At 38.4% G+C, this 21,822-nt stretch overlaps 1 protein-coding gene across 1 annotated transcript in view; it reads right to left on the bottom strand.

Moving 5' to 3' along the window:
* The window catches only part of LOC103012933 (cytochrome P450 20A1), a 78,219-nt gene that overhangs the window by 50,496 nt on the left and 5,901 nt on the right, over positions 1–21,822 (bottom strand). Inside the window, exons 4-5 of the mRNA XM_057551351.1 lie at positions 16,142–16,215; positions 2,059–2,226 (exon numbers count right to left, since the gene is read on the bottom strand). Coding sequence (XP_057407334.1) covers positions 2,059–2,226; positions 16,142–16,215 — 242 coding nt within the window. The remainder of the gene's footprint in view (positions 1–2,058; positions 2,227–16,141; positions 16,216–21,822) is intronic.

Here is a 21,822-nt window from a genome sequence, read left to right as displayed (position 1 = left end):
AAGGCAGGATTTTAAGTCATGTTTATGGTCTGAAAACTTTCCTTTGACAACTTCCAGTAATGTTAAGAAAATACCAGATTGTTGCCAAAAAATATATAAGTTGAATCTAGTCACACCCAAAAATATGTAATTTGAATCTAGTCAAACCCAAATGAGGGACAGTCTACAAAATAATTATCGTGTACTTAAAAAAAAAAATGTCAAGGTCAAGAAACAAAGAAAAGCTGAGAAACTGTTTCACATTAAAGAGGTTTGACCACTAAAAGTAAAGAAATCTGAATATGGGCTCTGGATAAAAGTATGGTATGAATGCTAAATTTCCCAAGTTTGACAACTATGTTGTTGCTATATGAGAGAATATCCTTGTTTTTAGGATATACAGACTGAAGTATTTAGGGGGAAAGAAGCAAAATGTCTACTTTACTCTCAAATGGTTTGGGTAAGGAGAGGAGGAATGGATGGATGGATGCATGGATGGATGGATGGATAGATAGATAGACAGAGAATGAATGACAAAAGTAAATGGGGCAAAATGTAAACAACTGGTGAACCTGGGTGAAGGATATTATGGGAGTTCCTAGTACTAGCTGCAACTTTTCTATAGGTTTGAAATTATTATTTCTACTTTGAAATTCTAAGGAAAGAAAGGTAAAGAAAATGCCAGCATAAAAATACCCAGAATAGGAATAGGTATCAGCTGCTTGGAATAAAATTCTGGAAATAATAGTGGAGGTCCCTTTTTAAAATTGCTGTCTCATCAACATGAAAAAAATCAGATATCAACAACTGAGTCAAAAATTGATTCTTCGTTAAAATATGAAAACATTTTAGGAATTCCTTAGCCGATTTGTTTTAGCTGGGTAACCTGAGTAGTTTACTCTAGGAAGGGGAATTAGAGTGATTTTTCCACTTTTATTTTTATGCTCCTGAACATGTGAACGTTTTCTAAGAAATGTATATTTTTCAATCATGAAACACAAGTAATAAAACCATTTTAAAGGGAAAAAGGATAATATTAAACAGTGACAGAGTGTTAAGCCACAGTTCCTAGTGATTTTGTTTTACACACATTATATTGATTATTTAACCTGTTTTTATAGATTTGAAGAAAATAAGGGATTTCTCAGAGATCCAAAATGCAGTGAAGTAAATGACTTAAGTATGATTTGAAACAAATAAAGTAATATAATACTGAGACTGATTAAAATAGAGAATAATAAAGTCCATATGTGAGTTCAGAAAAGGCAAACAGTAAACCTGTTTTCAACTGGATTAGCCTTTCTTCAAATCATATTCATTTCGTTAGTATTTTAATGCTCCATCAACTTTAATTTCTTTCTATATAGGACGTAGTCTCTATTAAGTACGGTTTTTCTCTTTATTCTAGAAATTAGTATTATTTTATAACATACTTGGTTTTGGATTTTTTGCCACGCCACGTGGCTTGCAGGATCTCAGTTCCCCAACCAGGGATTAAACCTGGGCCACGGCAGTGAAAGCCCGAAATCCTAACCGCTAGGCCACCAGGGAACTCCCGACATACTTGCTACACATTAAAAGAAAATTTTTTTAGTCATTCATTTTTTTAAATTTCAGAAAGTAGCTGCTTAGGGACTCCCTGGTGGTGCAGTGGTCGAGAATCCGCCTGCCAATGCAGGGGACATGGGTTCGATCCCTGGTCCAGGAAGATCCCACATGCCATGGAGCAACTAAGCCTGTGCACCACAACTACTGAAGCCCGCGCGCCTAAAGCCCGTGCTCAACAAGAGAACAAGAGGAGCCACCACAAGGAGAAGCCCGCACACCGCAACGAAGACCCAGTGCAGCCAAAAATAAATAAATAATACACATAAATTTAAAAAAAGTAACTGCTTAAAAAAGTAATTCTTAAATTTTTAAAAAAGGCAACAATTAACCTTCTTGCATTGTTGTTTTTAGCCCCAAACAAGGAAATTCTGTACTATAGAATCTTAAACCTTCTTTTTAAGAGGCAAAGTCTACATTATTCAACTATCCAATTTGATGAAAGAGTAATTTTAAATTTGGCCCTAGACTTACTGTGCCATGATTCTTCTGGAAGCGAATAACTTCTTGTTCATCTTCAAATGTACTACCCATTACCATCTGCGTAACAGACTTCATCGCAAAGCCAAGCATATGCTGGCAGAGAGGGACATGTTGGGACTCTGGGTAGGAGAGCCATTTATCCAATAATTCTTCTGAAAGCTGAAAGAAAACAGAAAACCACAATGATTTACTATTTCCTCCTACTAAATCTTAGAAAAATCCATCAAGTAGACTCATTTCACAGAGTATACAGTTCAACTCCTTAATCAAAGCAACCATTCAGGTGTTTACTGACCTGTCAGGCTAACACTGGCTCCACCAATAATTACATCCCTAATAGTTTAGGTTCAGATTCTGTCAAAGGGCTGATTTGGAAAACAAAACAAACACAACAATGAAAACAGAAAATATAAGTTAAATGTTCAAAGGCTGGGAAAATCTTAAACCTAAAGGAAATTAAGATATTAAAGTCTTAGTATCTAATTAAAAATGGTAAAGGTTCCCCACAGACTGGCTGTGATATAGTAAACAATCAATAAATATATGAATATGTCAAAGTCCTAGACATGCTTCAGTGACAGAAACCTCTCAGAGTCCCTTTGTCATTCCTCCATCCAATGAATATTTATCAAATCACTTGTGGAATAAAAAACAATGTGTAGGGACTTCCCTGGTGGCACAGTGATTAAGAATCCACCTGCCAATGCAGGGGACACGGGTTCAAGCCCTGGTCCGGGAAGATCCCACATGCTGCAGTGCAACTAAGCCCATGTGCCACAACTACTGAGCCCACGCGCCACAACTACTGAAGCCTGCGCACCTAGAGACCATGCTCCACAACAAGAGAAGCCACCACAATGAGAAGCCTGCGCACCGCAACGAAGAGTAGCCCCCACTTGCCGCAACTAGAGAAAGCACACATGCAGCAATGAAGACCCAATTCAGCCAATAAATAAATAAATAAATAAATAAATAAATAAAACAATGTGTAATAAAAAGATCAAAAGCTTTGGAGGGCTTCCCTGGTGGCGCAGTGGTTGAGAATCTGCCTGCCAATGCAGGGGACACGGGTTCGAGCCCTGGTCTGGGAAGATCCCATGTGCCGCGGAGCAGCTGGGCCCGTGAGCCACAATTACTGAGCCTGCACGTCCGGAGCCTGTTCTCCGCAACAAGAGAGGCCGCAATAGTGAGAGGCCTGCGCACCGCGATGAAGAGTGGCCCCCGCTTGCCACAACTAGAGAAAGTCCTCGCACAGAAACGAAGACCCAACACAGCCATAAATAAATAACTAAACAAATACTTTAAGAAAAAAAAAAAGCTTTGGAATCAGAAAAACCTTGGGTTTACTTCTGGCTCTGTCACTTAGAAGTAATGTGACTTTGAGCAATTTGCTTGACTTTTACAAGGTTCAGGTGTCTCAACAGTTAAACAAGCATGACATCTCCCACTTTTCACGGTTGCTGTGATAGGGTAATTGTACTTACGGCACACAACACAGTGAGGGTTTTGTGAAATAAAATATATAAAGCCCCTTTCATGTTAGGAACTCAAATTTAAGTTACTTTCCCATATCAACTACATGAAAGTTTTGTCACAGTGTAAAGGACTTCACTGATCTACACATATGCCACTAACATAATTTTGAAAATTTATCATATCTATATAATATTTCCCATTACAATTCTCTTTCAAAATGTTCCAGAAGACAGACTGACTTCCACAATGGTGGAGTGAGGACTTTGGTGATCTCACTCTCCCTCTAAAACAGTGAAAATACGTGCAAAACAACTAAACAACTAACATCAACCATTTCAGCACTTTGGCAATTAACCAAAACCCAGTATCCACTGAGAAGTGTCTATTCAACAGGAACAACTGAACCTCGGTAAGAAGTGGGGTCTTCAGTGTTTTAACTTAAGGTTATTTCATTTTCCTTCTCTCCCCAGCTCAACAGTAGCCGAAAGTCAGCAACATTGCAGAAAACAGAGCTCTATTAAAAGCACCATCACCACTGGTCATCAAAATGGTCACTGAAAATGGAGGACAGGGAATCCCAAGACTCTAACCTTCCCCAAAAGCAAGTAATGAGCTGGCAAAAACTGTCAAAATCAACTTCTGAAAAACTCTGGAATACAGTCAAAACTTACAACAACCAGGGGAAGCCTTGATGAAGAAAGAAGCCGTTCCTTTGTGGTAAGAAAGCACTGTGGCATTTTAAACAGCCTGCCTATAATTCCCATATCCCAGAAAGGCAGCAGCTAAGAGAACAGCAGCCCATACTCCTGGTGCAAACTGCTAGGAAGCGATACAGACATTTTTGTCAAAAAATTGTGGCTGTGGGTCTCAACCTGTCTGCCAACTCCCATCAAGGACTGGTGCAAAGGCTGCCCTTGTTTGGCCCAACTCTGGGCATTTCCAGAGCTAGGACAGGTTCCTAGGTGGCTTCTGCTGAAAACATTTAAAGGTGCACGTACTGGCTGCAACAGCTGGGACAAGCAATAAAAAGACCAAGAAGCCAGGGAAGAAAGGGGTTGGGAGAAGAGATAAATGTGGGAATGAGAGCTTTTAAAAGCTTCTGCATATACCAGGGAATTAAGAAAGTCATGCACATGCCCAAGACCAGGATACATGCTCAGAAAAGGTCTGAGAAGACTAGGCTTTCACATCTGGGGTCTTCTGGCTCCATACAAGCAGGAAGTGAGAACTAAAGCAGAGTTGTAAAAAGCCTGGATAAGTGTTAAAGGAGGACTCCAACACAAAGCCAATCTGCAAACACTGGGAGAGTTTTTTAATTTTTCTTTTGTCAGCTTCAAGTGTTTAAGGTAAAATCTGTCAGAACACCAGCTGACCATTAAGAGAACAGAACAGATGCTTCAGTGGCCACACGTGACAAAGAATACAGACTTTACAAAAACAGTTTAGAAAAGACTAAACAAGCGAACAACAATAATCCACAACAGATAGCAAGAACAAACTCTAAGGAAGGTGAAGAATCTGATTTCAAGACTGCCATCCACAGCTGTGCCCCCTCCAGCAGAGTCTGGATCTCAGTCCTGGGAGCATGGGATCTTCCTTGGGTGCTCTGTCTCAGCCCCAGAGTTGGTGACTGCTCCTTTTACCAGCTATTCCTGTATTCTTTAGAGTTATCTTTACTTCTGACTAGCTAATCTCTCATTACTCCAAATCCCCTGCTGTAGTTAATAATTCTTTATATTAAACTTTCCCTATTTAAATAATTGTGTGCTTTATCTCTCCTGATTGGACCCACACTGATAAAGACTTTAAGAAACACTAATCAAGAAGAAGAGAGAGAAGGTACTAATAAGGCTAATGACATTAAAAATATAACAGAGGTACTTCCCTAGTGGTCCAGTGGTTGAGAATTCACCTTCCAATGCAGGGGATGCGGGTTCAATCCCTGGTCAGGGAACTAAGATCTCATATGCCGTGGTGCAACTAAGCCTGCACGTCACAACTACAGAGCCCACGCGTTCTGGAACCCGTGCACCAAAACTAAAGATCTGGTGCGCCACAACTAGAGAGAAGCCCATGCACCACAACAGAAGATCCCACGTGCTGCAACTAAGACCTGACGCAGCCAAAAATAAATAAATAAATATTAAAAAATATATATGTATGACATGGGGCTTCCCTGGTGGCGCAGTGGTTGAGAATCTGCCTGCCAATGCAGGGGACACGGGTTCGAGCCCTGGTCTGGGAGGATCCCACATGCCGCGGAGCGGCTGGGCCCGTGAGCCACAATTGCTGAGCCTGTGCGTCTGGAGCCTGTGCTCCGCAGGAAGAGAGGCCGCGATGGTGAGAGGCCCGCGCACCACGATGAAGAGTGGCCCCCGCTTGCCGCAACTAGAGGAAGCCCTTGCACAGAAACAAAGACCCAACACAGCCATAAATTTAAAAAAAAAAAAAAATATATATATATATATATATATGTATGACAGAATAATTGGCAATAAAGCATGAAAAAAAATGAAAGGTATTAGGATTGGAAAAGAATAAAACTGTCACTAATCTCAGATATCATGATAAACCATTAGAGTTAATAAGGGAATTTGGCAAGGTTAATGACTACAAGGTCAATATGCAGAAATCAACTGTATATATAAGTAACAAACAAACAATGAAATTTTAAAATGGTACCATTTATGATAGCATTTTTAAAAAACCACTAAATATCTAGGAGTAAATTTAATAAAAGATGTATAAGATCTCTACACTTAAAAGAGAAAAAATTATTGAGAAAAACTAAAGACCAAAAAGTGGGAGGGTATTCTTCCATATTCATGGATTGGAAAATTCCATAATATTGTGGACAAAGAATGTTGCCTACCATTCCAGTAAACAACAAATGTTGCCGCCATCAAGCCATCAGCCACTGCCGCCCCTCCTCCCCACATGGTGCACCCTGAGGGGATTCAGAATGGAGAAAAACAAGATACTGGCCCTAGATATTTAAGATGTATATCTAAGGAATAATTTCAATGAGCCCAGACTCTTACATCTTCTCATACATAGAAAAGCAATAAAATCACTAATTTGAGATATCCGGTTTTTGCGATTAGCAGTAGTCTTCTGATGTTTGACTACACAGTTTTCTTTCTCAGAATATATACGAATATATCCTGGCTCCTCCCTTACCTCTTCAGAACAGCTCCTCAGAGCCATCTGAGAGGCTGTTTCCCAGGCTATTTTTCTCAGTAAGGTCCCTGAATAAAATATAACTCACAACTTTTAGGTTGTGCGTTTTTCCGCAGTCGACAACATGTAAAGGTAACTTTACATACGTCAAGTGACCTACACAGGTACTTAGTTTTGACAAAGGTAACATTACAGTACCATGGAAAAAGGATGATCTTTCAATAAGTTATGCTGGGTCAACTGGATAACCATATGGGAAAAAATGAATGTTAACCCCCTTCCTCATTCTTTACACAATAATAAATACTAAATAGATTATAGATCTAAGTTCGAAAGGTAAACAGTAAAACTCTCAGAACAAAACTTAGATGAATATATTCATGACATTAAGTTAAATAAAGATTTCTCACGTAAGATTTAAAATGCAGTAAATATAAAGGCAAAAAAAATAAGTTAGACTACACTAAAATTAGTACCTGTTCATCAAAAGACAAGCTTAAGATCATATAAAATCAAGCCACAGTAGAAGATACTTGAGATATACACATATATAATATATATGCACACACACATACATCCAATAAAGTTCTTAAATTCAGAATTTTTAAAAACCTCTTAAAAATCAGTACAAACAGAGAAAACCCAAAAGAAAACTGGGCAAAAGACTTGAAATACCACTACACCAGAGTGACTATCTAACTGGTCAATAAACAAATGAAGTTGCTTCGTTTTATTCACCATCAGGAAAATGCAAATCAAAATCACAATGACAAGTTCCTCCCTTCGGGGAACTTGCACAAACCTCTTAGATAGGCTCATCCACCAGAGGGCTGACAGCAGAAGCAAGAAGAACTGCAATCCTGCAGCCTGTGGATCAAAAACCACATTCACAGAATGACAGACAAGATGAAAAGTCAGAGGGCTATGTACCAGATGAAGGAACAAGATAAAACCCCAGAAAAACAACTAAATGAAGTGGAGATAGGCAACCTTCCAGAAAAAGAATTCAGAATAATGATAGTGAAGATGATCCAGGACCTCGGAAAAAGAATGGAGGCAAAGATCGAGAAGATGCAAGAAATGTTTAACAAAGACCTAGAAGACTTAAAGAACAAACAGAGATGAACAATACAATAACTGAAATGAAAACTACACTAGAAGGAATCAATAGCAAAATAACTGAGGCAGAAGAACGGATAAGTGACCTGGAAGACAGAATGGTGGAATTCACTGCTGCAGAACAGAAAAAAGAAAAACAATGAAAAGAAATGAAGACAGCCTAAGAGACCTCTGGGACAACCTTAAAGGCAACAACATTCTCATTATAGGGGTCCCAGAAGGAGAAGAGAGAGAGAAAGGACCAGAGAAAATATTTGAAAAGATTATAGTTGAAAACTTCCCTAATATGAGAAAGGAAATAGCCACCCAAGTCCAGGAAGCGCAGAGTCCCATACAGGATAAACCCAAGGAGAAACATGCTGAGACACATAGTAATGAAACTGGCAAAAATTAAAGGCAAGAAAAATTATTGAAAGCAGCAAGGGAAAAATGACAAATAACATACAAGGGAACTCCCATAAGGTTAACAGCTGAAACTCTACAAGCCAGAAGGGAGTGGCATGATATACTTAAAGTGATGAAAGGGAAGAAAGTACAACCAAGATTACTCTACCCGGCAAGGATCTCATTCAGATCCGATGGAGAAATCAAAAGCTTTACAGACAAGCAAAAGCTAAAAGAATTCAGCACCACCAAACCAGCTCTATAACAAATGCTAAAGGAACTTCTCTAAGTGGGAAACACAAGAGAAGAAAGGACCTACAAAAACAAACCCAAAACAATTAAGAAAATGGTAATAGGAACATACATATCGATAATTACCTTAAACGTGAATAGATTAAATGCTCCAACCAAAAGACACAGGCTTGCTGAATGGATACAAAAACAAGACCCATATATATGCTGTCTACAAGAGACCCACTTCAGACCTAGGGACACATACAGACTGAAAGTGAGGGGATGGAAAAAGATATTCCATGCAAATGGAAATCAAAAGAAAGCTGGAGTAGCAATACTCATATCAGATAAAATAGACTTTAAAATAAAGAATGTTACAAGAGACAAGGAAGGACACTACATAATGATCAAGGGATCAATCCAAGAAGAAGATATAACAATTATAAATATATATGCACCCAACATAGGAGCACCTCAATACATAAGGCAACTGCTAACAGCTATAAAAGAGGAAATTGACAGTGACACAATAATAGTGGGGGACTTTAACACCTCACTTACACCAATGGACAGATCATCCAGACAGAAAATTTATGAGGAAACACAAGCTTTAAATGACACAATAGACCAGATAGATTTAATTGATATTTATAGGATAATCCATCCAAAAACAGCAGATTACACTTTCTTCTCAAGTGCGCATGGAACATTCTCCAGGATTGATCATATCTTGGGTCACAAATCAAACTGCAGTAAACTTAGGAAAATTGAAGTCATATCAAGCATCTTTTCTGACCACAATGCTATGAGATTAGAAATGAATTACAGGGAATAAAACGTAAAAAACACAAACACGTGGAGGCTAAACAATATGTTACTAAATAACCAAGAGATCACTGAAGAAATCAAAGAGGAAATCAAAAAATACCTAGAGACAAATGACAATGAAAACACGACGATCCAATACCTATGGGATGCAGCAAAAGCAGTACTAAGAGGGAAGTTTATACCTATACAAGCCTACCTCAAGAAACAAGAAAAATCTCAAATAAACAATCTAACCTTACACCTGAAGGAACTAGAGAAAGAAGAAAAAACAAAAACCAAAGTTAGCAGAAGGAAAGAAATCATAAAGATCAGAGCAGAAATAAGAGAAATAGAAACAAAGAAAACAACAGCAAAGATCAATAAAACTAAAAGCTGGTTCTTTGAGAAGATAAACAAAATTGATAAACCATTAGCCAGACTCATCAAGGAAAAGAGGGAGAGGACTCACATCAATAAAATTAGAAATGAAAAAGGAGAAGTTACAAGAGACACCACAGAAATACAAAGCATCCTAAGAGACTACTACAAGCAACTCTATGCCAATAAAATGGACAACCTGGAAGAAATGGACAAATTCTTAGAAAGGTATAACCTTCCAACACTGAACAGGAAGAAACAGAAAATATGAACAGACCAATCACAAGTAATGAAATTGAAACTGTGATTAAAAATCTTCCACCAAACAGAAGTCCAGGACCACATGGCTTCACAGGTGAATTCTATCAAACATTTAGAGAAGAGCTAACACCCATCCTTCTCAAACTCTTCCAAAAAATCGCGGAGGAAGGAACACTCCCAAACTCATTCTATGAGACCACCATCACCCTGATACCAAAACCAGACAAAGATACTACAAAAAAAGAAAATTACAGACCAATATCACTGATGAATATAGATGCAAAAATCCTCAACAAAATACTAGCAAACAGAATCCAACAACATATTAAAAGGATCAGACACCATGATCAAGTGGAATTTATCCCAGGGATGCAAGGAATCTTCAATATACACAAATCAATCAATGTAATACACCATATTAACAAATTGAAGAAGAAAAACCATATGATCATCTCAATAGATGCAGAAAAAGCTCTCAACAAAATTCAACACCCATTTATGAAAAAAACTCTCCAGAAAGTGCGCATAGAGGGAAACTACCTCAACATAATAAAGGCCATATACAACAAACCCACAGCAAACATCATTCTCAATGGTGAAAAACTGAAAGCATTTCCTCTAAGATCAGGAACGAGACAAGGATGTCCACTCTCACCACTATTATTCAACATAGTTTTGGAAGTCCTAGCCACGGCAATCAGAGAAGAAAAAGAAATAAAAGGAATACAAATTGGCAAAGAAGAAGTAAAACTGTCACTGCAGATGACATGATACTATACATAGAGAATCCTAAAAATGCCACCAAAAAAATACTAGAGCTAATCAATGAATTTGGTAAAGTTGCAGGATACAAAATTAATGCACAGAAATCTCTTGCATTCCTATACATTAATGATGAAAAATATGAAAGAGAAATTAAGGAAACAATCCCATTTACCACTGCAACAAAAAGAATAAAATACCTAGGAATAAACCTACCTAAAGAGACAAAAGACCTGTATGCAGAAAACTATAAGACACTGATGAAAGAAATTAAAGATGATACCAACAGATGGAGAGATACACCATATTCTTGGTTGGAAGAATCAATATTGTGAAAATGACTATACTACCCAAAGCAATCTACAGATTCAATGCAATCCCTATCAAATTACCAATGGCATTTTTAACGGAACTAGAACAAAAAATCTTAAAATTTGTATGGAGACACTAAAGACCCCGAACAGCCAAAGCAGTCTTGAGGGAAAAAAATAGAGCTGGAGGAATCAGACTCCCTGACTTCAGACTATACTACAAAGCTACAGTAATCAAGACAACATGGTACTGGCACAAAAACAGAAACATAGATCAATGGAACAAGATAGAAAGCCCAGAGATAAACCCACGCACCTATGGTCAACTAACCTATGACAAAGGAGGCAAGGATATACAATGGAGAAAAGACAGTCTCTTCAATAAGTGGTATTGGGGGCTTCCCTGGTGGCGCAGTGGTTGAGAATCTGCCTGCTAATGCAGGGGACACGGGTTCGAGCCCTGGTCTGGGAAGATCCCACATGCCACGGAGCAGCTGGGCCCGTGAGCCACAATTGCTGAGCCTGCGCGTCTGGAGCCTGTGCCCCGCGACGGGAGGGGCCGCGATAGAGAAAGGCCCGCGCACCGCGATAGAGAAAGGCCCGCGCACCGCGATAGAGAAAGGCCCGCGCACCGCGATAGAGAAAGGCCCGCGCACCGCGATGAAGAGCGGTCCCCGCACCGCGATGAAGAGTGGCCCCCGCTTGCCGCAACTGGAGAAAGCCCTCGCACGAACCGAAGACCCAACACAGCCAAAAATAAATAAATAAATAAATAAATAAATAAGAAAATCCTTTAAAAAAAAAAAAAAAGAGAACAGAAGATAGAGAAAAAAAAAAAAAAATAAGTGGTATTGGGAAAACTGGACAGCTACATGTAAAAGAATGAAATTAGAACACTCCCTAACACCATACACAAAAATAAACTCAAAATGGATTCGAGACCTAAATGTAAGACCGGACACTATAAAACTCTTAAGAGGAAAACATAGGAAGAACACTCTTTGACATAAATCACAGCAAGATCTTTTTTGATCCACCTCCTAGAGAAATGGAAATAAAAACAAAAATAAACAAATGGGAACTAATGAAACTTAAAAGCTTTTGCACAGCAAAGGAAACCATAAACAAGACAAAAAGACAACCCTCAGAATGGGAGAAAATATTTGCAAACGAATCAACGGACAAAGGATTAATCTCCAAAATATATAAACAGCTCATGCAGCTCAATATTAAAGAAACAAACAACCCAATCCAAAAATGGGCTGAAGACCTATATAGACATTTCTCCAAAGAAGACATACAGATGGCCAGAAGCACATGAAAAGCTGCTCAACATCACTAATTATTAGAGAAATGCAAATCAAAACTACAATGAGGTATCACCTCACACCAGTTAGAATGGGCATCATCAGAAAATCTACAAGCAACAAATGCTGGAGAGGGTGTGGAGAAAAGGGAACCCTCTTGCACTGTTGGTGGGAATGTAAATTGATACAGCCACTATGGAGAACAATATGGAGGTTCCTTAAAAAACTAAAAATAGAATTACCATATGATCCAGCAATCCCACTACTGGGCATATACCCTGAGAAAACCATAATTCAAAAAGACACATGCAACCCAACGTTCACTGCAGCACTATTTACAATAGCCAGGTCATAGAAGGAACCTAAATGCCCAACGACAGAAGAATGGATAAAGAAGATGTGGTACATATATACAATGGAATATTACTCAGCCATAAAAAGGAATGAAATTGGGTCATTTGTTGAGACGTGGATGGATCTAGAGAGTGTCATACAGAAGGAAGTAAGTCAGAAAGAGAAAAACAAATATCGTATATTAACGCATGTATGTGGAACCTAGAAAAATGGTACAGATGAACTGGTTTGCAGGGCAGAAGTTAAGACACAGATGTAGAGAACAAACATATGGACACCAAGGGGGGAAAGCTGCCCGGGGGTGGGGATGGTGGTGTGATGAATTGGGCGATTGGGATTGACATGTATACACTGATGTGTATAAAATTGATGACTAATAAGAACCTGCTGTATAAAAAAATAAATAAAATAAAATTCAAAAATTCAAAACAAAATACCCCTATACATATACCAATACCAAGGAATGGTGAGGATGCAGAAAAAGCAGAATTCTCATATGCTGTATGGGACTGTAAATCGTAAAACCACTGTGAAAAACTATTTGGAAGCACCTACTAATGTGTCAGTTCATTTAATCGTTAATACTATGTGACAAGTAACTGTTATTGTCTCCATTTTACAAATGAGAAAATGTGTCACAGAAAATAAGTAACAAGCCCAGGGCCACACAACAAAAATCACAGAATTCCTATTCCAACCCAGGCAGCTCGATGACGAATCCAAGCTCTCAACCACTATGCCTCTCTATGTGGAAGAAGGTAAAAAATATATCTTTAGAGTAACCAACTATGTTCATGTTGGGTAAGAAGGAAACTAAAACCAGATCAAAGAACTTCAAAAACAGAAGGTGTTCTAAGATTAAGGGTCAGGATGTAGGCCAAGAGTAGATTTAGGAGTGAGAGAAATACAAAGTGATAAGCAGTTTGCTGTCAGAAACTCGGAGTTTGAGACTGGAAGCTGCTAATATGCAGGAGTTGATTTGGGGAGAATTATGGTTATATTTGGTTAAAGACCCAGTACCTGATAACCATTAGACCTAAACCTTCTGGAGGGCAGCATTTTTACATTGGTAATCCTAGTACCTAGCACAGTGTCTGGTAAATCGCAGGTGCTCAATAAATATTTAGCGAGTTTACCAACCCTTTATTTAAAATGACTGTCCTGCCTCTACTTCAAAAAATAAGTTATGGGCTTCCCTGGTGGCGCAGTGGTTGAGAATCTGCCTGCCAATGCAGGGGACACGGGTTCAAGCCCTGGTCTGGGAAGATCCCACATGCCGCGGAGCAACTAGGCCCATGAGCCACAATTACTGATCCTGCAGGTCTGGAGCCTGTGCTCCGCGACAGGAGAGGCCGCAATAGTGAGAGGCCCGCGCACCGTGATGAAGAGTGGCCCCCATTTGCTGCAACTAGAGAAAGCCCTCGCACAGAAATGGAGACCTAACCCAGCCATAAATAAATAAATAAAAATTTAAAAAAAAAAAATAATAATAATAAGTTATGTTTCTGACAGAGAGTAAGAACTCTCTCAAAAGTTACTACATACCTCTTTAAATATTCAATTCTGTCTTACTAATAATCTGTCATAACTGTATATGTAAAGTCATTGAACATTATTAGTGCTTTCTCTTTACAAAATTTGGACTTTTACAGTTTTGGGGTTTTAAAAAAGAAAAAGGAATCTGATTAAAAATACTGAACAGTACAAAAACAACAGCCGGGAACATAATTCTCCCCAAATCAACTCCTGCATATTAGCAGCTTCCAGAAGAATAAAAGAAACCAAATACATAGTCCTAAAAAAGTCCATGAATAAAAGGCTTTGTTCTTAGAGAAAATTAAATAAATTATTGAATTTTGGTTTTAATTAGTCAATGAATTATTAAGCTTTGCTCCTAATGAAAATTCAGTGACTATTCAGACTATCACTGATAGTTGAGTGGTTCATTGTTTTTGACTTGTACAGTAATACAGGTTAGTGTAAAAGAAAATTAATATGTAGAAAACAATAAATAACTTAAAAATAATATAAATGAAAATATAGAAATTAATTTAAATCACCCTAAATTCAACCCAGTAGCAATAATTACTGGTAACATTTTTTATATAGCTTTTCATGTTTTTCTATAGGTATGTGTATCCACGTATATGTGTACATACATGTGTGCATAAAGGTATACTTTGGACAATGTAATAATACTCTACAAACTGTTCTGTATACTGGTTTTTTCACTTACCATCTGTTATGGGTTGAATTGTGCCCCCAAAAAGATCCTGAAGTTCTAACCCGCAGTGCCTGTGAATGTGACCTCATTTGGGAATAGGTTCTTTGCAGATAATCAGTTTAAGATGTGCGCATTAGGGTGGGCCTTAATCCAATACCACTGTGTCCTTATAAAAAGGGGAAAATTGGACACTGAAACACACACACAAACATATACACACACAGGGAAACCTCATTATAAACATGAAGGCAGAGATTGGGGTAATAAATCTACAAACCAAGGAACACCAGCAAACTACTAGCAGCTAGGAAAGAGGCATAAAACAGATTTCCCTCACAGCCCTCAGAATGAACCAACTCTGCCGGCACCTTGATCTTGGGCAACAGCCTCCAGAACTGTGAGACAATAAATTTCTGTGTTTAAGCCACCAAGTTTGTGCTGGCTCTAGCAAACCATCTCCCCATGTCAGTAAATAAATGTCTTTGCCACCTTAATGTTTTCATTCTAATCCATTGTACGGATTTACGACCATTCAAATAATCCTCTACTACTGGATGTTTAAGTATTTTCCAATTTCTGCTACAATAAACAATGCTTCAACAGCCATCTTTGTACATACATCTATTGCCATTTGACTTCCTTAGATATGAAATTTCTGAGTTAAGAAGTAGTTTTTAAGCTTTTGCTTTATATGGCCATGCTGCCCTGGAGAAAGCCTGTATCAGCTTACACTCTTACCAGCAATCTCAGTGTCCATTTCCCATACTTTGGAACGTACTAAGTGTTGTCATTTTATAAAACCTCTGTCAGTCTAACAGGTAAAAAATAACTCAACATTGCTTTAATTGGCTTATCTCGTTCTAATTATTGGTAGGGTTTAAATAAGTTTCAAATATTTAATGGCCATTTACATGTTTTCCACAATGTACTGCATGTTCACTTCTTTAGCCATTTTTCTACTGGGGCTTGTATCTTTTCCTTAATAATGTGTAAGAGCTTTTGTACATAGCTGGTTTTTAAATGAAATCCAGGGTATATCTTTCCTCAGTTCTAAGTGATAGGTAGTTTTCTGGTGACCTTTCTTCTGTGGGATATTACATGTTCAAAAAAAACCCACAAACCTATAAATGGTATTCCTAAACATTGGACCTATAAAAGGTATTCCTAAATTTGGACCAGTTGGGTACAAATTTAGGACCCAAATGGTATCCTAAAAACGTATCAGGACAATTTGTGACTTATCAGAGATTTTAACTGTGACTATCTCCCCACAGTACCAGATCATCACTGATTATGCAACTAACCGAGGAAATGCTTTCAGCCTTTGCTGGTAAAGCCTTTTTTTTTTCCCCTTTTTAGCCATGACCATAAAAATTTTATTATCAATACTGTCATTTGTATCACAGAACTGTGTTATGATTTGCTCATCCATTTGTTTTGCACAGTACTCTACAAAACAATGCAAACATTAGAAATGATTTGTGGAGGTTTTTACTCTAGACATACATATCTAGTACATCTGCTAGAGGCTTATATGAATCTCTTTTAGTTTATGAATCTTGACTATGTATATTAGATGGGAATTCTAACAATCTGTTGATGAGCTTCACTTGATAGTGTTAAACCAATGAGTTCAATAATTTTGGCTATTATTACTAAGCTGTCAATTAAGAGGGTTCTGGAAAACTGTCATAAATTCTAAAATCCAGAAATACTTGTTAAACCAGAGTTTAACCCAAAAGTCATAGGAGCATGTGGGGCTGAAGCACACAGAAGAGAGAAGTTACACTCACAGAACTAAAGTGGACGTTTACACACAGCCTTGGAACAGAGACGGTCAGGGCAGGAAGGAACCAGAACTCACAGGATGAGGTTTGAGAGGATTAGAGAAGAGTCAGAATACAGAATTCAGATCTGGACCAAAATAAAAATAAAAATAAAAAAGGCAGAAGATTTATTGTGTCAATATGAAGTACAGCTTATTTTGGAGTGATAACTCTGGTAAACAGCCCTGTTCTCTTAAAGAAAAACCATTAGTAGGGAGGAAGAGGATGCTCTGACTACAGCCCTCTTCAATCACGTTCTTGCTGATTAAATATTAATTGGTATTTCTGACTAATGAATAAGCTAAGTAACTGGCTTGTGCTATAGGGTTGAAAACATAAACCTGAAACACACTTCTCATGTATGGACCCAGTCTATGAACCAAAGCTTGAAAATATGATGGCAAGAAATGTGAAAACTGGGAAATAATTTTCCACTTTGATTTGCCTTTGATCAGACAGGAGGAGAAAAAAACGCAATACAGAACAAGGACAAAAAAGATTGAAAATTTGGGAAATAGAGCCTACGATAAAAGATTAAAGAAGTTAGAATTACTTAGTTTGAAGCAGAGAAGAAAAACTAATTAAGGCTTTTAACAATAAAGATTACTGAAAAGCATAATCACTGAAAGCAAAGCAAAGAGAAATAGGTAAAATTCCCTGGGGCTATACAATTAAATACAAAGATTCTTACAGACAAATGTTAGGTGTTTAAACAGAACAGAAAGAAAGGTTCTGACTGGTGAATGCTTAGACGGAGGCAACATAACTGCTTTCAGGTAGGACATTCAGGTGTGACAGGACCAGCTATGACAACCCAAGCAGGCAGCCTGAGAGGTCCAGAGAACCTGATGATACAACACAGTACTGACTGGGACTTCCCTGGTGGTCCAGTGGTTAAGACTCCACACTCCCAACACAGGGGGCCTGGGTTCAATCCCTGGTCAGGGAATTAGATTCTGCATGCCGTAACTAAAGATCCCCCATGCTGCAACTAAAGGTCCCGCACGCCACAATGAAGATCTCACGTGCCACAACTAAGACCTGGCACAGCCAAATAAATAAATATTTAAAACAAAATAAAACCAAATAGTGCTGACAATAATGAGAAGGTAGAAATTTGATATACAGATCTCCTGATGGCCCTGTGAATAATGGCTATCAGTTAGAAATAGGAACTGGAAAGGAGAAAGACTAATCAGCAGTTGGCCATGGTTAAAGGCCTTGTTCGGTTAGTCTTTGGAAGCAAAACTGTGCAGAGGAGCCAACGTATTAATTAATGCTTCTGGTAAACTCAACAAGCCAGTCTCAAATCTTGAATGAAAAGTGTGAGTTTCAAACAGAATTGAAGAATAAGGAAAATATGGCATTAAGCATTTACTGAATGTAATTTTTAAAAAGTGGATACTGTAGAATGAGTCAAAATGGCATCCTCTTAAGATTTATCAGTTATTCTACAACTCAAAAAAGTAACAAAGGTCTTATAATGCGCAGTCTGAACATTTTTAGGAGGAATGAACAAAGTTACAGAAGGTGAAAAGGAAAAGAAAAGAAACCTGACCAAGTAGCTATTACATGCTAAATACTGTTAAGCCCTTGAAAAAGTATGTCCTCATCGGTATGATGTCTGGAATCTGTTTAAAAATAATCCAGGCTTCCCTGGTGGCACAGTGGTTGAGAATCTGCCTGCCAATGCAGGGGACACGGGTTCGAGCCCTGGTCTGCGAAGACCCCACATGCCGCAGAGCAACTAGACCCGTGAGCCACAGCTACTGAGCCTGCGCGTCTGGAGCCTGTACTCAGCAACAAGAGAGGCCGCAATAGTGAGAGGCCCGCGCACCGCGATGAAGAGTGGCCCTCGCTTGCCGCAACTAGAGAAAGCCCTCGCATAGAAACGAAGACCCAACGCAGCCAAAAATAAAAATAAATTAATTAATTTAAAAAAATAATAATAATAATCCAGAGAGAAAGCAAGGGAGGTAAGTAGGGGTATAGATAAAGTAAGATTGCGTCTAATTTGATAACTGTTAAAGTTTGGTGATGACAATACGGATGTTCATTATACTATTCTATTTTTGTTTATTTAAATTTTCCATGATTTTTACACGAATTATTAGAGAAATGCAAATCAAAACTACAATGAGGTATCACCTCATACCAGTGAGAATGGGCATCATCAGAAAATCTACAAACAACAAATACTGGAGAGGGTGTGGAGAAAAGGGAACCCTCTTGCACTGTTGGTGGGAATGTAAATTGATACAGCCACTATGGAGAACAGTATGGAGGTTCCTTAAAAAACTAAAAATAGAGCTACCATATGACCCAGCAATCCCACTACTGGGCATATACCCTGAGAAAACCATAATTCAGAAAGACACATGCACCCCAATGTTCACTGCAGCACTATTTACAATAGCCAGGACATGGAAGCAACCTAAATGCCCATTGACAGACGAATGGATAAAGAAGATGTGGTACATATATACAATGGAATATTACTCAGCCATAAAAGGGGACGAAATTGGGTCATTTGTAGAGATGTGGATGGATCTACAGACTGTCATACAGAATGAAGTAAGTCAGAAAGAGAGAAACAAGTATTGTATATTAACGCATATATGTGGAACCTAGAAAAATGGTACAGATGAACCTGTTTGCAGGGCAGAAATAGAGACACAGATGTAGAGAACAAATGTATGGACACCAAGGGGGGAAAGTGGAGCGGGGGGTGATGAATTGGGAGATTGGGTTTGACATGTATACACTGATGTGTATAAAATGGATGACTAATGAGAACCTGCTGTATAGAAAAATAAATAAAATAAAATTCAAAAATTCAAAAAAAAAATTTCCATGATTTTTAAAACTATTTACCATATATAATGTGAAAGTCAGTGGGGTGTATTTGTGTACTTGTGAGTGAATGTGGGTTTAATCTATATAGAACAGAAAGGACTCCTACGTAACCCTCCAAATGGGACAGATATAGGCCCATCAACTATAAAAACGCTGCATGAAAGAAGGAACGCATTAACTAAATTGGAAGCATTAATAAGGAGGTGTAGTTTCAGAGGAGCAGGAAAAATGTAAGAAAGAAGAAATGTGAACAGAACAGAACAACGTTGGGAGGCGGGGGGAGCAGCAAACAAACAGCAGGAAAATCTACTTCTCAAACAAAGGAAGGAAAGGTATTTTTTTGAGTAGTTACTGTGTTCTAAGTATTTTACATCATGACCTCATATAATCCTCACAGCAAGTTTGTAACGTGGATGCTATTATCCTCAATTTAAGATGAGGCAATTGGACCTCCCTGGCGGTCCAGTGGTTAAGACTCTGTGCATCTAACACAAGGGGCACGGGTTTGACCCCTGGTTGGAGAACTAAGGGATCCCTGCAGAGTGGCCCAAAAAAAAAAAAAAGAGGCAATAAAAGCTCACAAAGGCCAAGTAACACACAAAGAATCATGCAGATACTAAATGACAGAAATAAGATTCAAAGCCTTTTGCCCAAGCTTAAAGTCTCTGCTCTATACAATACTACTACTTCCCAAGAAGAACATACAACAAAATAAATAACTTTCTTCGAGGTACACAGATTAGAGGAAAGGGGAAGGAAAACACAATATAAGAAGGCAGACAAGAAAGTCAATTTAATTTTGTTATGCAAATATATCCAGGTTGTCATGGTAGTAAAGAGGGTGAATGGCGGAGGGTAGGTAACTAAACTGGATATTGGAAGAGGAGTTGGCCAGGAGTTAGCTGAGAAGAACATAGCAAGAACAGACCCACAGAGATAAGAGAAGAGACTATGAATTGAGGACCTGTAAGTTGGTCGGTATTCATTCACTGATATAATAAATATTTACTGAGGGCCTAATCTACACCAAGACCCACGGATACAGTAGAAATCAAAACAGAATAGTGTCTCCCTCCATGAAGCATACAGCTTAGGAAAGATTATTCATAGAATTACACATAAAATAATTACAAACTAGGACGTGTTGCAAAGGAAAAGCAAATGGTGTTATGACAGCATCTAAAAGGGGGACCTTCCTAGGGACAGTGGGATGATCAGAGATGGCTTCCCTGGGGAAGTGACATCTAAACTGAGCTGAAGGGCTTCCCTGGTGGCGCAGTGGTTGAGAATCTGCCTGCCAATGCAGGGAACACGGGTTCAAGCCCTGGTCTGGGAAGATCCCACATGCCGCAGCGCAGCTAGGCCCGTGAGCCACAATTACTGAGCCTGCGCGTCTGGAGCCTGTGCTCCGCAACAAGAGAGGCCACGATAATGAGAGGCCCGCGCATCGCGATGAAGAGTGGCCCCCACTTGCCACAACTAGAGAAAGCCCTCGCACAGAAACGAAGACCCAACACAGCCATAAATAAATAAATAAATAAATAAAATTAAAAAAAAAAAAAGATTTAGAAAAATAAAAAAAAATAAAAAAATAAACTGAGCTGAAGAATAAACATGCATTAACTAGGTGTGTGGATGGTTAGGTGAGACAATCCAGGCAACAGGAACAGCATATACAGAGCCCTTGAGATAGGAGAGAACAAGGTATAAAACTAAGAGAAAACCAGGGTGGCTAGAGTATAAGCACAAATGAGAATGTGGGAAACGAGGCTGGAAAAGTAGGCAGGTCAAATCACATACGGTCTTTAAGATTACATTCAAGACTTCGGAGTTTGTCCCAAGAGCAAAGGGAAGCCAGTGGAGGTTTTTGATCAGGGACTGATAAAATAAGAATTGTATTTTGAAAGTGTCTGTTCTCTGGGGTTATGAACAATCCAGTCCATAGATACCAAAGGGTCTGTGCATAGAATCCAGGAGTCCATGAACTTGGATGAGGGGGGAAAAAAAAAATCTTTATTTTTCACTAACCTCTAAATAAAATTTAGCATTTCTTTCTGAATATAGGGCTTTTAACTTTGTCGCAATACAAATCTCAAATACGTTCACATTATATTTTGGTTATTGTAAAACTCTCAAAATAATGGTTTTGTCTCTCATAACATCATTACTTTAAGATTGTGGAAGTTTGGGGAAGCATTGCTAGACCTTGTTATTTAATACATTAACAATACAGAACAGATATTATAATATCACAAGTTTTTTAAAAATAACATTTT

Source organism: Balaenoptera acutorostrata, chromosome 8 (genome assembly GCF_949987535.1).
Source record: "Balaenoptera acutorostrata chromosome 8, mBalAcu1.1, whole genome shotgun sequence".
Classification (NCBI taxonomy): Eukaryota; Metazoa; Chordata; class Mammalia; order Artiodactyla; family Balaenopteridae; genus Balaenoptera; species Balaenoptera acutorostrata.
Note: the sequence above shows the minus strand (reverse complement) of the source record. Positions and strands in the feature narration are given on the sequence as shown.